The 23,348-nt window shown below is 45.0% G+C and overlaps 1 protein-coding gene across 1 annotated transcript in view; it reads right to left on the reverse strand.

The window, feature by feature from the left end:
• LOC137331661 (serine/threonine-protein kinase PAK 2-like) overlaps positions 1-23,348 on the reverse strand; it is a 59,654-nt gene that overhangs the window by 19,260 nt on the left and 17,046 nt on the right. The window contains exons 2-6 of the mRNA XM_067995601.1: positions 7,182-7,390; positions 5,352-5,452; positions 3,052-3,196; positions 2,870-2,904; positions 2,317-2,427 (exon numbers count right to left, since the gene is read on the reverse strand). Coding sequence (XP_067851702.1) covers positions 2,317-2,427; positions 2,870-2,904; positions 3,052-3,196; positions 5,352-5,452; positions 7,182-7,371 — 582 coding nt within the window. The 5' untranslated portion in view covers positions 7,372-7,390. The remainder of the gene's footprint in view (positions 1-2,316; positions 2,428-2,869; positions 2,905-3,051; positions 3,197-5,351; positions 5,453-7,181; positions 7,391-23,348) is intronic.

The raw sequence follows: 23,348 nt of genomic DNA on the forward strand, positions 1-23,348 counted from the left end.
TCCCCTCCTCTCCAAAAAGTGCTGACTCGTGCTGGAGTATGGCCTCATGGGTGCCAACACTCTACAATACCTCAACCACGCGACCATTCCTCACCTGAGCTTAGACAGCGGCTGATGGCCAGGGTTTGGGGCAACATCACAGCTGAGCCTAATTCTGTCCTCTCTTGATGGCCAGCAAAGGGTCACTGGATAACGATCAGGGATAGAAACCCTGACAGAAAGTTTCCCTGATCTCGGCAGGCAACCAGAGGCCAAATGCAGTGTCTCTACTGCCACCTCGGCTAAGAACGGCTAACTCAATTAGGGATTGAACCCAGGGCCTTCTTGCAACTCTGCGTAAGTCAGTCCATTTACCCAGCCGCGGGGGGGAGGGGTTGAGAATTTGCTCTTAATGCAATTTCTATTAACATTTCCAATACTTACTTACCCATAAGCCTTAATGGACAGCAGTCAAGCACTGATAACCAGCTCACACCATGCAGTCACCAATACCCCAGCCACAACACTCAGTCACCCCTACTGTTCAACACCACAACCTCCATCACCTAAGGAGGTCGGAGGGTAATTTTCTACAGTATTTTTTCCGTTCTTTTACCTCTCCCAGGAGATTAGATGGCTGCGGAGGTGGGTGGGAGGAAACGTTTAGTCACGATGCTCCGGCCATCATGTGGGGTGGAGACCAGCTGGTCTTTTCCTGCCTGTCGATTTTGTATGTTCGTAACCGCTCACCCATCTCACAGTGACCAATGAAATAAAACTGGAAAACTGCAAATGTTGGAAAACTGCAAATGTTGGAAATACACAGGTCAGAAATTCTGATGAAGAATTACACATCTGAAACATTATAATCTGCCTTTTCTCTTTACAGGGGCTGACTGACCTGCTGCGTATTTCCAACGTTTGCTGTTTTTCCTCCACAGTCACCAAAAATCTGGATTGCAGCCCTAACAGACACTACTCTGACTCACTGCTACCCCTTTTAAAGTACCAGCCCCAACACCGTCACTGGGTACATTTAATACTACAACCCTACAGCTTTCAGACATGCAATAGCATTACAACGGTGCAGTTGCAGCATTAAAAAGAAACAATCAAATTTGGCATTCAGATCTGCAGACTGAATTAAGAAATAAGAACTCTGCAGCAATATCAGGTACCCATTATGGGCTGCCAAACAGTGAGAAAGAAAGAGAAAGAGATCAGAAGTCAAGTCAAAGAGGCGTGTAGGAGCAATAGGGTTGTAATAATGGGGGCTTCATCCACAGACATCCTGGGACAACACCAATAATGGGGGTCAAAGTGGTGAGGGGCTCCGAGAACGCATTCAGAACTCTTTCCTAAATTGCTACGTTATATGTCCGAATAAGAAAGTTGCACTACTGGAGTGGGCAAGTAGGTGGAAAATGCAGTTCCATGTAGAAACACTATGGGGGGGGGGGGATCAAAAATATACCCTAGTGAAATCCTCAAAAAAAGAGGAACAGTGGTTGAAGCAGAAACTACATCAACATTCAAGATTAGATTGCATAGGTGGATGAAGGAAAAGGGGTTGAAGGGATAGGAGAATGGGGGTAAATGTGATTAGGACTATTTGCTCACGTGGAGGGCAAACATCGACATGGACTGGTTGAGCCGAATGGCCTGTTTACATGTTGTAACTTCCATATACCATAGGGAGCAGATTTAGATTTTAAAATCAAGATTGCAAGTGGAAAAGCCATAAAGAGAGCAAATGGGACTCTGGATCTTATATATCAATGAACACAAAAGTAAGGAAGTGATTATGCAGCTGTACAAGATACCCACAGTCAAGATACTTTGTGCGTTTTGGCCATCCCTTTATGGAATGGATATTAGATCCGTTGAAGAGATGCAAGGCAGATTCACTAGTATGATGCCTGGGATGAGACAATACTGTAATGATGCACTGCTCAAAAATCTAGGACTGTTTAAACTGGAGTCGAGAAAGTTAAAGGGGGAGGGGGTTCTAACAGAAGTGTTTGAGAGGGTAAATAGTGAGATTATTTCCACTAGCTGATGAATCAGTAACAAGGAGGTATAAAGTTAGGATTAGTACGAGAAACATAAAGGGAAAGGTCAGCAGACATGTTTTCATACAATGGATTGCTAGAGTATGGAACACATCCCTCCAAGTAGCTAGTGGGTCAATCAGGATACTTAGGAGGGAATCAAACAAAGAAAAATGCAAAGAGCGGTGAAGCAAGAATAGGGTAGACAGTTCCAATGAGGTGTTCTCACTGGCAGAGGCACAGTGGCCTCCCACTGTGCTTAAACTCTTGGTTCGACAATACTTACAGATTTAGTGCACTCTGGCCGCGGTGCAATCGCTGGAGGAGGGGCCTCGTCGTCGTCATCCTCCTCCGGGACAGTCGGTACGTTTGAAGGCTCCGTGCCTTTTGAACTTGGCTAAAGGCAAGCGATCACATGTTATAACACATACATACGAACTACACCGTATCCTTCTCCCCCATTGCTGTAATGTACATCACATTTCCCCCCAATCTCCAACCTGCACACGGGAAGTCTCCTTCCCCTATATCACTCAGTTATACAGTGTCTCCCCCCATATAGAGTCCCCCTTCTCCATTTATAATCTAAATTCTGCACAGTGTTCTCTCATCTAATCAATACAAGGCCCTGTAATCCATTTTTGCAGCACACATACATATGTCAGTGTGTCGCCCTCTTTAATGAATTGTAATACTTGATCTGTTAAGTTCAATGATCTCCCACATACTGGACCAACAAGTTGTCCATATGGTGCAGAAGCATCCTGAATACATGCAAGTGGAGTTAGCTCGGTGAGGCACAATGCAAGAAAAAGGTGCTATAATTACAGGGTACTCACCGCGGGTGTGACTGCAGGAAACCCGTCTGACTGGTCTGTTTAAAAGAAAGAAGAAAAAAAGAGCTTAAGCCAAAGGCCTAGTGTTGTCCACAAGGACTATTGCAGCCTAATCGCCTGAGACCTGTGTCAGGAAACGTTTCTTTTACCCACCCGCCCTTTCGGTCCCCGCTCCATTGCCATACCTGTAAAGCTCAGATACTTCTGTTTCACTGTATCTTTGGAGTCATAGAATTTGAGCACATCGAGCACAGCCTGAGGATTTTTCTTCTGTTCCAGTTTGCTGATGTTGGATGTCTGTAATAGCCGAGCCCACTGCTCGGGCATTCCCTGCAAAACACCACCACACCAGCTTCAAGTAAAGCTAAGATAGCAGGGCACTGGGATACGCATAAATGTTGTACTGGGCCCACGAAGGAACCCACCTGAGCTCACCTACTGCAAGAGAAGGTCGGACCTCCCGGTATGCACTGGAGCTACTGTTCACACATTTGCTCCTTCCTGCCCCGGCCATATTTTTTCTACGAGCCTCTCTGAGCCTCTGCCAATGGCACGCTTCAGTTGGCTATAAAGCAGTGTCAGCAGCAAAATAATCCACCAATAACTCTCCCATCCCCAAAGGCTCATGCCTGGCTTCCATTTAACATGTCCACAGCAAAATGGGGACAGGGGAGGATGGGAACCTGACTGAAAACGATTCAGGAGTTAAATCTGAAAGGCTACATATCAGAACTATACTCGTGAAGCAGAAAGTCCATAGAGTGCAAAGTAATCAAAAAGGCTAATAGAATGTTGGCCTTTATCTCAAGGGGGCTGGATTACAAAGGGGAAGAAGTTATGCTTCAGTTGTACAGAGCCTTGTTCAGATCCCATCTGGAGTACTGCGTTCAGTTCTGGGCACTGCACCTCAGGGAAGGTATACTGGCCTTGGAAGGGGTACAGCACAGATTCACCAGAATGACAGGGTTTAAAGGGTTAATTTGTGCAGACCGGTTGCATAAACTTGATTTGTATTCCCTTGAGTTTAGAAGATTGAGGGGTGATTTAATTGAGGTGTTTAAAATAAGAGATTTGGTCAGGCAGATAGAGAAATTATTTCCTCTGGTGGGGGAACAAGAGGGTATAAATTTGTCAAGAGATAAGCACATGAACATTCCCAAATAACTGACGGCAATTTGTAAACCCGGTCGCAGCAAGGTGGGAACCTGCTGAATGAACCCCTCGGCAAGGCAGCAGCATCTGGTGGCTGTTACCACAAACCTCCAAAGGCTAAAGGCAGCACACTTGTGACCTTTACACAGATTGACAAATAGGAGGCGGCTTGCCAGCACATTCACTGGAATAAGGCCAATTCCAACAGTCAAGCTAGAATGGTCACAATGAAATAATTCATTGCGCATCTCGTTATGTCAATGGGAATCAGGGGGAAAACTCTCCAGTGGCTGGAGTCATACCTAGCACAAAGGAAGATGGTAGTGGTTGTTGGAGGCCAATCATCTCAGCCCCCAGGACATTGCTGCAGGAGTTCCTCAGGGCAGTGTCTTAGGCCCAACCATCTTCAGCTGCTTTAACAATGACCTTCCCTCCATCATAAGGTCAGAAATGGGGATGTTTGCTGACGATTGCACAGTGTTCAGTTCTATTCGCAACCCCTCAAATAATAAAGCAGTCCGTGCCCGCATGCAGCAAGACCTGGACGACATCCAGGCTTGGGCTCATAAGTGGCAAGTAACATTCGCACCAGACAAGAGCCAGGCAATGACCATCTCCAACACCTCCCCATGACATTCAACGGCATTACCATCGCCGAATCCCCCACCATCAACATCCTGGGGGTCACCATTGACCAGAAACTTAACTGGACCAGCCATATAAATACTGTGGCTACAAGAGCAGGTCAGAGGCTGGGTATTCTGCAGCGAGTGACTCACCTCCTGACTCCCCAAAGCCTTTCCACCATCTACAGGAGTGTGATGGAATACTCTCCACTTGCCTGGATGAGTGCAGCTCCAACAACACTCAAGAAGCTCGACACCATCCAGGACAAAGCAGCCCGCTTGATTGGCACCCCATCCACCACCCTAAACATTCATTCCCTTCACCACTGGCGCACAGTGGCTGCAGTGTGTACCATCCACAGGATGCATTGCAGCAACTCGCCAAGGCTTCTTCGACAGCACCTTCCAAACCTGCGACCTCTACCACCTAGAAGGACAAGAGCAGCAGGTACATGGGAACAACACCACCTGCACTTTCCCCTCCAAGTCACACACTATCCCAACTTGGAAATATATCGCCGTTCCTTCATCGTCGCTGGGTCAAAATCCTGGAACTCCCTTCCTAACAGCACTGTGGGAGAACGTTCACCACATGGACTGCAGCGGCTCACCACCATCTTCTCAAGGGCAATTAGGGATGGGCAATAAATGCCGGCCTCGACAGTGACGCCCACATCCCATGAACGAATAAAAATAAATGTACTCACCGTGAACTCCCCTGTCACAGCATCGAACCCAACATGGATCGTGTGCTCAAAGTCTGACGGAGGAGATATTTCGGGCCGTTCCTTTTCTCTCTTCTTATTTCCTGTACAATCAGCACAAGGCCAGAGCAGTTGTCAATCAACAAAAAAAAAACAATTTATCAAAGGAACATACTCAGATGCCGAATAATAGGTTAATGGGCGAATTCTCTCTGATTCAACCCAAGATACACAATGCAGTCTCACACCCACAGCGTGGATGGAGGCTACCCATGTTGCACGACACACAGCAGAATGTCACGTAGTGGTTACGGAACTGGTCGAGCAACGCAGAGGTTGAGAGTTCAGACACCAGCTCCGCATAGCGAGTTGCGAAGCTGAATTGAATAAATCTGGTAATTTGTCGGCTGGCACCAGAAATGACCTAGAAAAGCTGTTGGGATTGTGGTAAAAACCCAATTGGCTCACTAACATCATTCAGGGAAGTGTATCTGCCATTCATACCCGGTCTGGCCTACATGTGTCTTCAGTACCACATGACATAGTTGACTCTCAATGCCTTCTGAAGTCAACTAACAGCACCTTCTCAGGAATAAATGCTACCATCCCAAAATGAATAAAAAGAGAAAACCTGGCAAAATACGACACAGATCATGTGGAATCATGAAAATGTAGGCAACATGAAGTAGGGTGGGAGGAGGCTCGTGTGGAGCATAAACACCGGCATGGACCAGTTGGGCCAAATGGCCTGTTTCTGTGCTGTACGTTCTATGTAATTCCATGTAATATCAACTGAAATCAGTCTTTCTGAATCTAGGTCTCAATCTAAATTTGTTCAATTTTAATGCTTTCAGCTCACAATCACGATGAGAGTTAGATTTCACTGCATGAAATTAGCCCTGCCCTATGTGGACACTAACACGCTTCATCAGTTCCTCAGAGTCTCCCTTGGAGGTCTCACCACCAGCTATTACACTGAATTGCACAAATCTTTATGCTCAGGTCAATCTCGCAAGATCAGAACAATCTCAAGCTGTAAGAGGAGAGAAGCAAGCTTACAAGAAAAAGTGGCTGGTGCAAACGGAGGAGTGGAAACTCCCATTGCAGAGGTTTCATTAAAGCTTGAGAATAATAAAGCAGAGGGAATGCACAAACGGTGCATTGTCCTAAAATCGAGGGATAAGATTTCAGAATGGCCTGTTGCTGCACTGTACATTCTATGCAATTCTTTGTAAAAGTTGAAAAGGTCAGTAAGCAGTTATTTGGGTGGGGTAGGTGGGGTCACTGCCTGTTCTGGCTTCTCGGTTAAGTCCTATTACCCTCCTCCCCACCCCCTCCCTCAAAGCAAGCTCACCACAAGGAAAATCAGAGCACTGAGCACTTGAAGATTTTGTCAGCTCACTAACACTGCTGGCTGTATGAATTCTGGAAGCCTGCCAGCCCCTTACTGGACTATCGCACTAGAGCACACCATTTATTTGTCCAATGATTTAATCCAATGATGCCATTGTCAAACACATAACCCCCTAACAGAAAGGCTTTAGCCATTCCCAGGGCGTAGCCAACATCACAATCTTTATAGAGACAGAACTGTGTGGCACAAAAAAACAAATCTTAACTCTGCCCAAATTTCTGGAGAAATTCCTACAGGTGTTGGCTTGTGTTGAAAATTGGGAAAATTAAGTAATCATGCATCACGAAGCTAAGAGTTCGAAAGCAGAACTGTGTGCTGTACAGTACAGCCCTAGTCCAGCCACTGCAGACACAGCACCACCCTCACCACCCCCCACACCCAACCCTTTGTTACCCCATTGCTGGATTGCCCCGTTCTACCTTTCTCTCCAGCGTTTGAGAAGATAGACTTGAGTTTCGTCCGCTTCTGTTTCTCTTCAGGCACAGATGGCAATGGTTTGGCATTGTGGTTGGTCAACAGGGTGTCCTTACTGCCCACACTGAAGCTAGTGCTACTCACGCGTACTGGGGGTGCAGGCGGCTTGTCCTCCAACTCTCCGTTATTGGACATAATTCCAGATTATGCAGCCCTAGAAAAAGGAGAAAAAGGTTAGCACTGAAAGGCATCTCAGGCAGAAGGGCAAAGGAGTTCTAAAAATACGACAGTATTGCTGGCTCAGTACAGCTGCAACAGTCAGAGCTTTTAATAAAGAGTGAGCCTATTGCAGAGATCACGGCACTAAAATTGTTGGTGAACTTGGATTGCCCAATCACCCAAGGTAAACTGCTCTACTGTTCTCGAGTGACAGTAAGCCAGTACTGCAACATCACCAGGAACTCATTCATACTATGGGTGCCACAACCCTGCATTACATACCAACACTGGGTTATACCAAGTCAACCAGGTGTTTGGGAGGAAGGTTCCTCAATATGAAATTCTTAAACGTACATGATCACTCAAAAACACGTGAATTTTAGGAAGTCCTTTCCCTCAGGACATTATTGCTCCAGTTCTTGCCAAAGAACTAGGACTGAAAGACAAAAGTCTTCTGGTAGTTTCTTGAGCAGAATTTAGTGGGAGCCAAAGTAAAGGGGGTTACCTCCTTCGTAATGCAATATTCTTGCATTTAACCTGCACCGTATTACACAGAAGGATGAGTCCAAAATTCAACTGCATGATGCATGTAATATTATAAAAACAAAGGCACTGGGCCGGATTTTGCTGTGAGTGATGAACAAACGGCACCATTTGTTAGACTTGCCCGTAGACTTTGAGTTTTTGCACGGCAAGTTCCTCTAAGTTAGAGATCCAAAAAGCACGGCGCTCTCTACAGGGCATCTGGGATCTGTGTGAACAGGGCAAGCAACTGTGTATCCCCTTAACCAATCAGACTGAAGCATCGTTAATGAGTGGCGCAGACTGAACCAGGAAGTGTAAGTTGGAATCGTGAATTCAATGTTAAATCAGGTACAGAAAGTGAAATAAAGTGAGGGAAAGAAAGATTGGATGAAGAGAGAGAGTTAAAGGTGACAAAGAAAAAAAAAATTGTTTAAATTTTTAAAAAAATGTCCAACAATAATTAGAAGCTAAAGGAATAAGACTCAACACTTGGTTAATTTTCAATGCCAGAGGGGTTGTTTGGCAGTAATTAAGAAATACCCCGCCACTAAAATGGTACTTCGAATTGAAATGACAACTTTTTTTGGTGAGTTTATTTTGTACCTTTCAGGTAAGTACACGAACTTCATGCCGTTCAATAGGGAGCCAGCCAGCGAGATGCCATTTTCACACAGCATTTGGAAGAGGGCGGCATCTGGTACAGCAACTTCCAGATTTCCGCGTTTGACTGCACATGTGCAGTCGCTGGAAGTTACTGACCGATTTGCTCATTTGTAACGGTGCGCACGGTTAACCTCAGTTATTTTTACAGCAAAATCCAGCCCATTGAATCAATTTTCAAATAGAATGTAAAGAACTATTACATGGGAATGAGTTTTTTTTTTAAAAATCATACAACAGGAGGAAATGCAGATTGTGTGTGGAGTTATGGTGCATACAGAGAACCTCACTTTCCTTACAAAATTTGTGCAACTGTTCCAGACACTGAAAGGAAAATAAAATCCCCAATGGCGTCCATTTCTCATAGTTAATGCCACAGAGGTGTAGGAGTCACAGCGAACAGAGTAAAGAGGCCAGAAACCTGGGAGAGAAGACAAAGCAGTGTCACCTGTCACAGCGTTCTCCCCTTCAGAAATACCAGGGTGACGCCCCCTCCCTAGGCCTATGTACAAAACAAAGGGCAGCTCCCAATTCTCTGTAGCAGGCTTCAAAATTATTTCCTGGTATAAGGCACCCAGAGTGAATCCAAGTGCAGCTCAATCAATTCAAACTTACTTACTAAAAGTGGAGGTGTGCCCCATTTTGTTAATGCTTCTTTCTCGCACATAACCACCTCTCTGCCTTGCTCTCACCCTCCAGACCAGACTGCCAGCATTTGGCCCCACTGAACCAGCCAGTTATGTGCAGGCTCCTTCAAATTCACAACATGGTCCTGACCACAAAACGGAGAGGAACCCGACCTCGCACTTCATGTCTTTACTGTTTGTCTGACAAGCCTCGAGGCACTATTGCATGCCAGCAACAAACCACTGCAGAGGTCTTTGTAATAACATGCATCGTTTGGGAATCTTAAACATTCACTGCTTCTTGCTATACAAACAAGGTCACAGTACAGCTTTCAGTGATATTACTGAACTAAAAAAATGAAGCAAGATCGAAATCCTTTTGGTGTTTCCATCGGGAATGATATCACCCTTTAGGTTGACCTTATAGAGTCAGAAGTACCATTTGGCCGAGTCACATTTTTGGGTTTGTTCAATAGATATTTTCTCAGATTCAGCATCACCGTTCACTCTTGTCAGTGGACCCTGCATTCCCTATGACCTGGAGTGCACCTTTTCCTGTCCAATGTCTAAATAAATGATAGCGATACCCAGGAATTACAACAGAGAACCTTATTTTGTACACCAGCTTATTGGACTGCATCACACACTGTCCCATGAATTCTCCTCTCTGCTAATAGTGAACAGAATAAACATCCTTTCTAACACATATACAGGCTTTGAATCAATAAGTGTTTTTATTTACACAAAATAAATGAGTACACAGTGATATATAAATTTCCCCACACAATCTATAAAACAACAGATGCAACTTGCTTTCTCTCTAAATATGAATCTTTAAATGGAAGTCTGCTTATTGGAAACCTACATTAGCCTAACTCCCCTGGCCGGAATGGCTTTAACCTAAAGCACTCAGCCTTACAGCAGGTGGCTGCAAGCTTGAAACACCAACTGCTCTGAAGACTGCCTGTGACCTGCAATATGATTCTGTAAGAGCAAATTTCTGACCACATGCTGTTTATCGTAGAGGATGCCAGCCAATCAAGTGCTCTGCCCTCTCCTCAAAAGGTCTCAGAAACAGCTGTCAAAGTCATTCCCTCGGGTTGGGGGCTGCGATTTGAACGGTGACTTGGGTCTTCTCATACTCTGGGTGTGTGCCAGACTGGGTGAAGACACCTTAAACAGAAATGTTTCTGGCCAGCAATGTGGGCCATCTTTGACAATAGGATAAGGCATTTGGGATTGTAAATAATGATCCCCTGCCAGGTTCATTAACCAGTTAACACGTCAATGCACCATTGTGCAAGCTAAAACAAACTTACACCAGGAAACAAAATCTAGCAAATTGACCAGCCCAAGTTTATGGCAATCAATTGAAAAGAATACTTTGTGTTGCATTGGAGGTTAATTCCTTACAAGCTGTTTCTAGCAATACAAAATACAAGTTTAAAAAAAACTCAGCACATGCCATAGGCACATAGCCTCCTCTTTTGGACAGGTCACATACAAACCCCGTCGTCATGGACTCGGACAGGTCACATACAAACCCCGTCGTCATAGACTCGGACAGGTCACATACAAACCCTGTCGTCATGGGCTTGGACAGGTCACATACAAACCCCGTCGTCATGGGCTTGGACAGGTCACATACAAACCCCGTTGTCATGGGCTCGGACAGGTCACATACAAACCCCGTCGCGGGCTTGGAGAATTTTGTTTAATCACTGAGGAAGATGAATAACCACAAGTAACACCTTCAAAAAACTGATTTCCATCGATCCTCTGAAGACTATCAAGTAAACACGACTGACACTCCAGCCTGCATTGGGTCCTAACCAACTTCTTTCCAGATATTTCCATAGTTACACAACCATCGCATTCTATAGAGTTGGTGATTATCGCTGTCTATAGATATCCTTAACAGGAAGCATGCAACAGGAGCATCAACTCTGAATACCTCTCTACTTTCTCACCAACAAGACAAGAGCTGCAGGTGAATACAATGTGCTGTGAGGTTCGACCACACAGACCAGGAAGCCCCCAGGTTTGATCTGTGGTCCGTTAATTGGTCTCAACCAGGGTAGTGTTGGGTGCACTCGAATTGACCCCAGTGTCCATGGGTTTTGGGGAGGAGGAGGACACCATTCGACTTTCAACCACCATGACAAACTTTAGCACGAAGGGCAAATATCAGGGTTCAAAGGAGACCATACCTCATGCCTCTGTTCCACCATTACATATCTACACATACCAGTAGATGGTAGAACTGCAGTCCCAACAAGTGCTGGATTGTGCAGGAACACTGCACAATAGGAGAGATCTCAAGGAGACTATCCTTTTTCATACGTTAGAAGAGCCTCCGATCAAAGTGTGCAACGAGGAAACTGTTCAAGCTGGGTACTCTATTGCATTCCATCACCCCCTCTTGCACTCCCCACACCCTTAGCCCTGTTACTACATCCAGTCTTCACAACCAGAGTGTCTTTTCCCCAACACACACAGCGAAGGTTTTACTGCACATCACTTCAGAACATTCCGGGCTCGGAACGATCCAACACTATTAGTGATCGGCATCATGTCATTTTTGACAAGCACATATGATATACTGGTGTGTGGAGAAAGCACCAGCTGGTACTGATCTGCTTCCAAAAACTCTTACACTGATATCCAGGAAGAAATGCAAAGTGCAAGGTTTAGCTGTATGAATCATAGAATCGTAGAAAGGTTACAGCACGGAAGGAGGCCGTTCAGCCTATCAAGTCCATGCCAGCTCGAAGGAAGAGCAATCCAGCTAGTCCCACTCCCCCACCCTTTCCCCGTAGCCCTGCACATTTTTTCCTTTCAAGTACTTATCCAGTTCCCTTTTGAAAGCCATGATTAATTCTGCCTCAGGCAGTGCATTCCAGATCCTAACCACTCACTGTGTAAAAGAGTTTTTCCTCATGTCACCTTTGGTTCTTTTGCCAATCACCTTAAATCGATGTCCTCTGGTTCTTGACCCTTCCGCCAATGGGAACAGTTTCTCTCTATCGAGACCCTTCATGATTTTGAATACCTCTATCAAATCTCCTTACAACCGTCTGTTCCAAGGATGATCCATCTCGGCCTCCTCCCGATATCCCTACCATCACAGAAGCCAGTCTTCAGCCAATTCGATTCACTCCACGTGATATCAAGAAATGGCTGAGTGCACTGGATACAGCAAAGGCTATGGGCCCCGATAACATCCCAGCTGTAGTGCTGAAGACTTGTGCTCCAGAACTAGCTGCACCTCTAGCCAAGCTGTTCCAGTACAGCTACAATACTGGCATCTACCGGACAATGTGGAAAATTGCCCAGGTATGTCCTGTCCACAAAAAGCAGAACAAATCCAATCCAGCCAATTACCGCCCCATCAGTCTACTCTCAATCATCAGCGAAGTAATGGAAGGTGTCGTCGACAGTGCTATCAAGCGGCACTTACTCACCAATAACCTGCTCACCGACGACCAGAAACTTAACTGGACCAGCCATATAAATACTGTGGCTACAAGAGCAGGTCAGAGGCTGGGTATTCTGCGGCGAGTGACTCACCTCCTGACTCCCCAAAGCCTTTCCACCATCTACAAGGCACAAGTCAGGAGTGTGATGAAATACTCTCCACTTGCTTGGATGAGTGCAGCTCCAACAACATTCAAGAAGCTCAACACCATCCAGGACAAAGCAGCCCGTTTGATTGGCAGCCCATCCACCACCCTAAACATTCACTCCCTTCACCACCAGCGCACAGTGGCTGCAGTGTGTACCATCCACAGGATGCACTGCAGCAACTCGCCAGGGCTTCTTCGGCAGCACCTCCTAAACCCATGACCTCTACCACCGAGAAGGATAAGAGCAGCAGGCATATGGGAACACCACCTGCACGTTCCCCTCCACGTCACACACCACCCCGACTTGGAAATATATCGCCGTTCCTTCATTGTCGCTGGATCAAAATCCTGGAACTCCCTTCCAAACAGCACTGTGGGAGAACCGTCACCACACGGACTGCAGCGGTTCAAGAAGGCGGCTCACCACCACCTTCTCAAGGGCAACTTGGGATGGGCAATAAATGCCGGTCTCGCCAGCGATGCCCACATCCCATGAACGAATATAAAAAAGGGGTAACAACCCCAGCTTCACCAGTCTATCCACATAACTGAAGTCCCTCATCCCTGGAATCATTCCAGTAAATCTCTTCTGCACTCTCTCTAAGGCCTTCACATCCTTCCTAAAGTGCAGTGCCCAGAATTGGACACACTACTCCAGTTGTGGCTGAACCAGTGTTTTATAAAGGTTCATCACGACTTGCACTTTTATACTCTATGCCTCTATTTATAAAGTCCAGGATCCCGTATGTTTTTTCAACCGCTTTCTCAACCTGTCCTGCCACCATCGACGATTTGTGCACATATACCCCCAGATCTCTTTTTCCTGTACCCCTTTTAGAGTTGTGCCCTCTAGTTTATATTGCCACTCCTCATTCTTCCTACCGAAATGTATCACTTTGCATTTTTCTGGGTTAAATTTCATCTGCCACGTGACCGCCCATGCCACCAGCCTGTCTATATCCTCTTGAAGTCCAGCACTATCCTCCTCACTGTTTACTACCCTTCCAAGTTTTGTGTCATCTGCAAATTTTGAAATTGTGCCCTGTACACCCAAGTCCAAGTCATTAATATATATCAAGAAAAGCGGTGGTCCCAGCACTGACCCCTGGGGAACACCACTGTACACCTCCCTCCAGTCTGAAAAACAACTGTTCACCACTACTGTTTCCTGTCACTTAGCCAATTCTGTATCCACGTTGCTACTGCCCCCTTTATTCCATGAGCCGCAATCTTGATAAGCCGACCATGCTGCACTTTATCAAACAATCAGGTCAATTGGAAACAATCTGCTACTTCCTACCTGCTACTCCCATCTATCACAAGATCCACAATTCACTGGGGCTTAACACACACAAATCAAAATAAAGACAATCAGCTCTCGCGGAAATAACAGACGTAATCACAAAATTTGATTACCAAAACGCCGATAAGTCCCATGTAATATAGACTGAGTTGCACATATTCAGTCACTGTAAGCCAAAGGCACTAATTACAGGCAGACAGAATCCTAGATTGCAATCCTTCAAGCACCAGTAAAAACCCTGGGATCTCAATAATTTGACTCCTTCAGCCATCCTGGTCATATATAATACACCAGAGCACCACATCCCATCAGTGCAGCTAACCCGCTGGCATCTGGCCAGACTCTTAGTTTATAAAGAGATGTCCTGCAACACAAGCCAAGAACTACTGCTTTCGTTGATGGGGAAAGTCAAGATGACACTGAAACCTCTCTCTGTGTACCAGCGTTCAACATGACCAGACCCAGTAATCAGCACACCAGAAGTACAAAACTGAAAGGACCCAACTGCACTAAACTGTATTCTCAGTCAGGATCCATAGAAGCTAAGAAAAGTACTTGCATCTATTTGGCACTGTCTCACAACAACTTGCATTTATATAGCGCCTTTAACGTAGTAAAACGTCCCAAGGTGCTTCACAGGAGCATTATCAGACATAATGTGACATCAAGCCACATGAGGAGATATTAGGGCAGGTGACCAAAAGCTTGGAAAAAGAGGTAGGTTTTAAGGAGCATCTTAATGGAGGAGAGGGAGGCACATGTGCCTCAAACATGCTCTGCTCAATAAACTATTTTCAGGGCGCAGTGACTATTGTTGTGTAAGCAAACGAGAGAGGCATTCTGTGTCTTCAACATTTACACACAGGAAGACTGTCAAGTCTATGTCCAACATTGGTCCCAATGCCACTATCACTCTGCTCGAAAAGGACACCAGCACAGCTCACCTCTATGGATGAGGTTGGCTGGCATTCAGGTTTGTTGAAAAATCAAGTGTAAAGTACAGTAACCCACCTGGGCCAAAACAAGATCAAGCAGGAGATCATAAAAGTCACATCCTGGAAAAGCTACTGACCCAAGTGGTACTGTGAAAACCTGAGCACTGATCAGAGAAAACAGCTGCTCCCTTGGTTTATCTACTTAAACTATCTGGTCAACTGGTGCTGGGTGCAGAGCTACAAATATTGCACCTGTCCATAAGGGGTCAACACAAGATGTTCACTGAAACGATAGCATATCAGAAACCTGCTGCAACATCCCAATCAGGCAGCTTGGGGCAGATTTCAACTTAATGGCCCAGAAATGGAGCAAATCTCTGCGCTTGACACAAAGTGAGAGAAACATTTTGAGAGCCTCTACATTTCAGCCTTGTTGAGAAACTGGTTTCTTGTGGTCGATCTACTACTTGGGCTCAATGCAGATGACCACTCCTGAAAGCAGACCTTACAAACCAGAGCATGTCCAACTGCCCAATATCTAGGTAAATATAGCAAGATCCTAGGATCAAACAGAACCCTTGCCATTACATTCTGACTTACTAGAAAATATCACATGCCATCATGTGACAACCTCATCTTCATTAGTTGAATGAATATACTCTAATTATTAAATTAATTTTTCTGTTTGTTTGTAGTCTAGACAACTATCAAAGACACTAATCAACAAATTGAGGCAAACAGATCTACATTCATTCAACATAGGGTATCATAGCCCCCTTAATAATAGCACATTAAACTCCCTTTTGTTTGACAGGAGCCAAGACACAGGCCCATACTTAATGCTTTTAGAATACCAGACCATAATATACTCCTGTATCTTGCAGAAGCAGCCAGCCGAAAGCTGTATTAGCCCTTTATGTGCTGTGGCCAATAATAAAGACACCAATAAAAAAAAATTGACAAAATGCTTCATTTTTGTCACACTGGTCTCTTGGGGCATATTTGGCTAGCTTGCTAAATTGCTCAATACGATTTTCTTAGTGGAAACAAAGTTTGGGGCATTTGTTATCTTACCACAAAGACCGATGCTGGGGTTTTTCAGGGAACCCCGTTTGATATTTGCTCTGTTTCCAACCTTCAATGGATCGACGTGATCAAAAATGACACTCTTTGCTGATGATAAACCCCTCTACAAGTACTATGCACCAACTGAACAACTAACTCACTAATGGCAGATGGTTTATTACCCCGAACACAAAGAATACCAAACCAGTAACTTTAAGACAGAGGTCCCATGATGATGTCCACCCACCCCCATGCTACAAAGGCAGCAAGCTCTGTACCAACACTCAACTCTGGCTCGGTAATTACATCTGATCACACGGAGGTAAATAAATAACGAGGAACAGTGGGTATTCCTCAAGAAAACGCAGTCCTCCTCGTCACCATCACTATCTCTGGTGGTCCACAAAGCCAACTGCTGCTCGCTGTAAGCTGATGGAAAGATGCTGAGGTAACGCATTTCATGCTAAGAGAGTATGAAGCCATGCAAACCAGTTAACTGGATGAGGATGACGTAGGGTGCCTTTGTACAACATGTTTAGTGTCGGTGCAAAGTTGTTTTGACTTTGCACTGATTCTTAACTTGTACAGTGTAAAACCCCAAACTGACTCGAAAGTGAAGTGGAGTGAGATTCTCCGCTGCAGGGAGTCTATCTCCACTTCCCTCAGGTTTCAGGACTTCAGATTCGGACTGCATTCACACTACAGTTGTAAGGATAATTGTAACTCTACCCTTACGCTTGGCCAGAGTGCGCAGTCTACCGCATTGGAGAGGTGGCTAGGCTGTAAGTTGCATTCAAGATGATGACCAAAGCTGTGCCACAAGCGATGAGTATTTAATCCAGACCTCCGTATTACGTCAGGAACGTACACACAATCTGCGCCGATCCAAATAAAACTGACTGTGCAGAATGCCACTTCTCCCTGTGGAATTCTCTATGAGACTTGTATTTGCCCACCAGTACCCAGAGCAACTGGTACCCAGCCAGAGTCTCTCATTACTCCTAGTCACCAGGTTCAAATTCATGAAACAAGGGTCATTGTAACAGCTGTCACTGTACCTTGCTGCTCCATAATGTAACAGCAGCTGGCTTTGGCAGAGGCTAGCAGAGAACAAATAAGCTATTTAATATCACCTACAAGGCACACCTCAGCGACATCTAACCTATCTAGAGAAAAAGTTTCAGCAGTAAACAAACTATAGTTAATCTATAAACATGTACCAGCAAATTGCCGACAAACAGAAATGCGATATTGACAAGATAATCTGATTTTTAAAGTGTTGGTTGAGGGATAAATATTGGCCAGGACACAGAGGAGAACTTCCCTGCTCTTCTTCGAAGTAGTGCCATGGGATCTTTTATGCCCATCCGATAGCGCAGATGAGGCCTCGGTTTAACGTCTCATCCGAAAGACGGCACCTCCGACAATGTATGGAAAAAGTAGACATGAAGTGCACGCAAACATAAGATTTTTAATATATTATAAATGTGGATATTGTATAAATTCCAGCTGAGTCTGAAACCCAAACCTAACCTTGCCAACCAAGTCTGCTTGCACTTGCATTCTGTACATACACATCTGCGCACTTACTACATCACCTGCTTACACAGAACTCATACCACATCCTTCAGTCGTGAAATCTCAAGAGCCAACTGGCTTCGGTAACTTACAGTAAGTTGAGACACAAAAAGGAAAAAAGGCCACAGCCAGATAAGTATCTGGAACAGATTAAACTCCAAAGCTTGTACGACAGAAAGGCAAGCTGTGACAGTAAACATCACTTCCTGCTACCGCTGTGCTATTGAAGTAGGCAAAAGCACACCACCTACTAAGGCCCTCAAACAGAACTGCACTGCATCTCACACCATAACTTCTAATCACAAGACGTATTAGGCAGTGCAAAGCACAGCCCAAATTCTCCCACACCAAGGAGCACAAGTTCCAGAGAAGGCTGCGTGGAGAAAACAATTTTTTTTTAAAAATTTGCTCTTGGAACATGGGCAATACTGGCAAGGCTGCATTTTTTTAAATCTAACCCTAGTTGCCTGGAGGTGGTGGTGATCAGTCAGCTTCTTGAACCAATTCTGGAGGCTATGGTGCTCCCAGAATGGCGTAAAGTGGGGAATTCCGAGACTTTAACCCGGTGACAATGAAGGAACAGGGATTTTTGTCCAAGTCAGGATGGTGTGCGACCTTGTAGATATTGTTGCTCCAGTCCTCCTCAGTGACCGGGCTGGGAGATGCTGTTGAATAACTTGGGGGTAATTGTGTGGAACAGCCAGCAGTCAAAACCCTGTGTGGTCCCTCAGGGGCTGGATGGAAGCATACCACCATCCTCCGCTATCACAGCCGACGCCGGCCACATAAAACCATCTGGGACTCATACTTGGCCTTTATTCCCAGCTGATGGGCATGCACAGTAAATGATCGGCAGGGGAAACAGGATGGCAATGGATTCTCAATTCATCTCGAGTTGTCTAAATATGTGTGTCATGGATTGAAAATTGGTTAGCAGACAGGAAACAGAGAGCAGGAATAAATGGGTCTTTTTCGGGGTGGCAGGCTTGTGGGGTACCGCAGGGATCAGTGCTTGGGCTCCAGCTATTCACAATATATATCAATGATTTAGATGAGGGAACCAAATGTAGTATTTCCAAGTTTGCTGACGACTCAAAACTAGATGGGATTGTGAGTTGTGAGGAGAATGCAAAGAGGCTTCAAGGCGATTTAGGCAAGTTGAGTGAGTGGGCAAGTACATGGCATATGCAGTATAACGTGGATAAATGTGAAGTTATCCACTTCGGAAGGAAAAACAGAAAGGCAGAGTATTATTTAAATGGTGATGGATTGGGAAATGTTGATGTACAAAGGGACCTGGGTGCCCTTGTACACCAATCACTGAAAGCAAACTTGCAGGTGCAGCAAGCAGTTAGGGAGGCAAATGGTATGTTGGCCTTCATTGCAAGAGGATTTGAGTACAGGAGCAAGGATGTCTTACTGCAGTTATACAGGGCCTTGGTGAGACCACACCTGGAGTATTGTGTGCCGTTTTGGTCTCCTTACCCAAGAAAGGATATACTTGCCATAGAGGGAGTGCAGCGAAGGTTCACCAGACTGATTCCTGGGATGGCAGGACTGTCGTATGAGGAGAGATTGGGTCGACTCGGCCTGTATTCACTCGAGTTTAGGAGAATGAGGGGGGATCTCATTGATACGTATAAAATTCTGACAGGGCTAGACAGATTGGATGCAGGGGGGGGATGTGTCCCCTGGCTGGGGGAAGCAGAACGAGGGGTCACAGTCTCAGGATGTGGGGTAGGACATTTAGGACTGAGATGGAGAAATTTCTTCACTCAGAGGGTGGTGAACCTGTGGAATTCTCTTCCACAGAAGGCTGTGGAGGCCAAGTCACTGAATATATTTAAGAAGGAGCTAGATAGATTTCTAGACATAAAAGGCATCAAGGGGTATGGGGAGAGAGTAGGAATATGGTATTGAGATAGAGGATCAGCCACGATCCTATTGAATGGTGGAGCAGGCTCGAAGGGCCAAATGGCCTGCTCCTATTTTCTATGTTTCTATATACAGCTGAATTTTATAACGGCCTGGAGTAAGGTGTACTGTGTGACTGAGGCGTTGCATCGCTGCAACATTCAAATTTCAAAAGAAAGAAATTTAAAAATCAAACACAGCAACAATGAAACACTTGAAAGTGTCAGCTCAAAATTAATCGATAACTAACTATCCTTCACTCGTTACATTCCACAATACCATAAATTAGCAGCACACAAATGCAGTGATCCTCCTCCGTAACGAGCACTAATCGAGGAGCCCTCCATTTCTTTAAAACAAGATATTTTAAAACTACAAAACCTTTTTCTATAGTATAACACATGGGTGATCAGACTGCATTTACACAACTTGGAGATGAAGTTCACCCTTCATCTTGTGACAACACTAAAATGTAGAAACTGTTGCAGCTGGGGAATGCCTCATTAATAGTGGCCCAAATATCCAGTACTGCTAGACAATGCCTCTCGTTGACTGCCTCTTGTTGAAACTGTCCCAAATATCCAGTACTGCTAGACAATACCTCTTATTGGCATACTCCCAAATATCCAGTACTGCTAGGCAATGCCTTTCAATGATATTGTCCCAAATATCCAGTACTGCTAGGCAATGTCTCTCAGTGCCACTGTCCCTGTTGCAAGGGAATGCACTTCCTTGACATTGTCCTGAATGTTCACTGGCAACATACTGATCAGAAAAATTCAACAGTCTCTCGAGGTTCACCAACTCAAGCATTGACATTTAGTACATGTGTGATGTGTACCATTTATCAGCCCACATAGAAATAAACTTGTGGCCAGTACAGAACACCGGGAGAAAGGGAAACAGAGAGTGAGGCCATGAGAAAACACAACCCAAGGGAATTTTTTTTTTTTAAAAAAGCACACAATTCCACCAATGCCCAAGGAGAAAAAAATATAGACCCAGGCCCCAGGTACAGAATACCCCCCACCCTCCACCAGACCTGGGTACTAAGGAAGGGTCTATTACTTACGGACAGGCCAACAGATCCGCCATGCATTTATTGCACCCCCGCCTCCAAGGAATTGGGGAATATAGCTCAGCAGTGAAGTTACTAAAGTCAATGTTCAGAGGATTACACAGTGCCCAAAAGGATGGGAGTGGGAGTCAAAGTGTTCAGCCACACGTAGACAGAATAGAGACGTTCAAGCAGTCACCCAATCTGCACTTGGTCTTCACAAATGTGGATAGTGAACACTATTAAAAACTGAAGGAAATGCACACAAGATGCAGGAGGCAGTGCTGCGTAAATACACATCTGCCAGCAGGAGCCGTCGTTAAATGTCCATTTTGTAGTTTGATTGAAAACAACAGCACTAAACAGAATTTTGGTCAGGGTCAGCTTGACCCAAATTGCTTGGAATACAGAGGAAAGCTGTGTGAAAAACTGGCTCCTTACAAAGGAAAAGTCACAATCACAAGGCCTCTCTCGTGATTGCCACCTTTCCTCTATAAAGCACCAGTTTATCATCCTCAGAAGTGTACTGTTATGCCACTGTCTTACGACAGTGAGTAATGGCACAAGATTAATCGTGAGGGATCTGCCTATATTTACAGTCAACAATGAGTAGCCCTGTCATCGGACCCATCAGGCAGTAACATTCGATACTACATTTGGCTCCAATCTGCTCCGTCAACAGCAGCAGACACAATGATGGCCCAAGAAAGTGGGTGTGTTCAAGATACACAGGGGCTGGGCTTTAACACTGATTAAGCCCTTCACTCTCGCTGATAGCACTGTTGCAGCACGACTCCACACCATCATTACAGCCTGGCACCTACTCCTCTAATACTGGCTATCAGGACAGAGATGACCAAGTACTGCAGATCCTGTCGACAGAGAACAGATATTAGAGTACAGCAAAAGCCCCCCAACACCACCCCTGTATCAACAATTCAAATGTATGTGGTGACACTTAACAGTACTTGCACACAGCATACTGCTCCAAAGTGTCCAGCACGTCATCTTACATTGAAGCTGGTTAAAAGAGGGCATTTAAGGATTCACCGAATGGACCCATTGCTGGACACTATTAGTGCACACATCTACCTCACAAAGCTAGATGCTCAGCAGCTCCATAACTAGCCTGCCACACACCTGAATTTGCAGTTCAAACAGAAGCCTTGTTCTCAGAATAAAGGATGGTGCTGTGCATCTGCTGCCCAGCATATTTTGTTCTTTTACAAATATATCCTGCTGTCTCACAGGAAAGCAGATTCCAACTCACATCCTCCCACAGAGTTCCCCATCTCGGCCATGGAGGTGAGGAGAGGGGCAGCTGGCTGGACTGAGCCCGGGTGCTTCCTCATGTCTCAAGGAGTTGTGTTGACTGGAGTCATTCCCTGGGTGCAGTCGTCTCTCATTTACTGGTTACTTGTCAAGCTTAAATGGGAGCAAATGCAGAAGAACATGGCGGCCTCTGACTCTTTTCATAGCTGTGTAATCATCCAAACAAAAAGGCAATCAATATGTGGAAAGGGTAAAGGGGGTGGGGCAGGAGAACTCCTCCAGGAAATGGTTATTCCAAGCAGCTGCTCGAAAACACAAAGCACATTCAGGTTTCAATTTTTCTCTTAGTGATTGAATTTGAGACCTAATCTCGTACAATTTCTCAAAACCATGCAATTCTCATCAGTCTAGCTTCAATGCACCTTTTTCAGGGGCAGTAATCATCCTCATTTACTCTCCCTAGAGAAGTTGCATGAGTGATTGTATTTTAAAAATCTTCCACATAGTGCACGACCCTTTAAATGTTTCCGAGGCAAAGAATTGGCATATTTTCCTGATTGGCTCAAACTTCCCAAGGCCAAAACCAATATCCATGGTTTGTCACAACTGCTACCGTATTCTTTGATCACTGTGAGCAATGCCAGGGGAGATCCACTGATAATAAATGTTTAAACTTGCTCACAAAAGTTACTTGAAATAAGACAGGACATTCATATCAAGTGTTCTTAAAAATATCTGAAGTATGAGACTAGACAAATAGTATATAAAAGTTTGTACAACAGGAACGCTAGCTAGAAAATCTATTATCTTTGTATGGGAAGGGTTTTAAAATGTTTCACTGTGACAAGGCGCTATATAAATGCAAATATTAATAATCAAAAATATTAAAATATCAAATCAGAATAGATTGTAACATGCAAAGATGGCCCAACTCAAACTTCCTGTTGGCAGCATGAGAACAGGCACCATTTCCAAGCATTCCACACTGTGCTGACACTGCTGTTACTAACTGTTAGTCGAATACGTGTCACTCGCAAAGGCCTAACCACATTTGAAGACCCGTTTTCCTGTTCAGTCATTGAACAGAAACACAGAGGAGGCAGCCAATCAGGCTCTCATTGAAGTGTATCCGCCGCAGTCTGATCTCAAACCAGCCTTTTTTGGTACTGACAGCTAACAGTACAGTAGCACCTGTCTCACTGCATCAACCACACATGCATATTCCAGCAATCTGCAAAGTGATTAGTCACATTAAGTTTGCTTCCAGTGCAGGTATGGTAGCGTACAGGACTAGTAATCCTGAGAATGAGAGTTCAAATCCTACCATGGCAGTCTGAGAATTTGAATTCAGTAAAAAAAAACTCTTACGAAGTATCAGTAAAAGTGACCGTA

This window comes from Heptranchias perlo, chromosome 13 (assembly GCF_035084215.1).
Source record: "Heptranchias perlo isolate sHepPer1 chromosome 13, sHepPer1.hap1, whole genome shotgun sequence".
NCBI lineage: Eukaryota > Metazoa > Chordata > Chondrichthyes > Hexanchiformes > Hexanchidae > Heptranchias > Heptranchias perlo.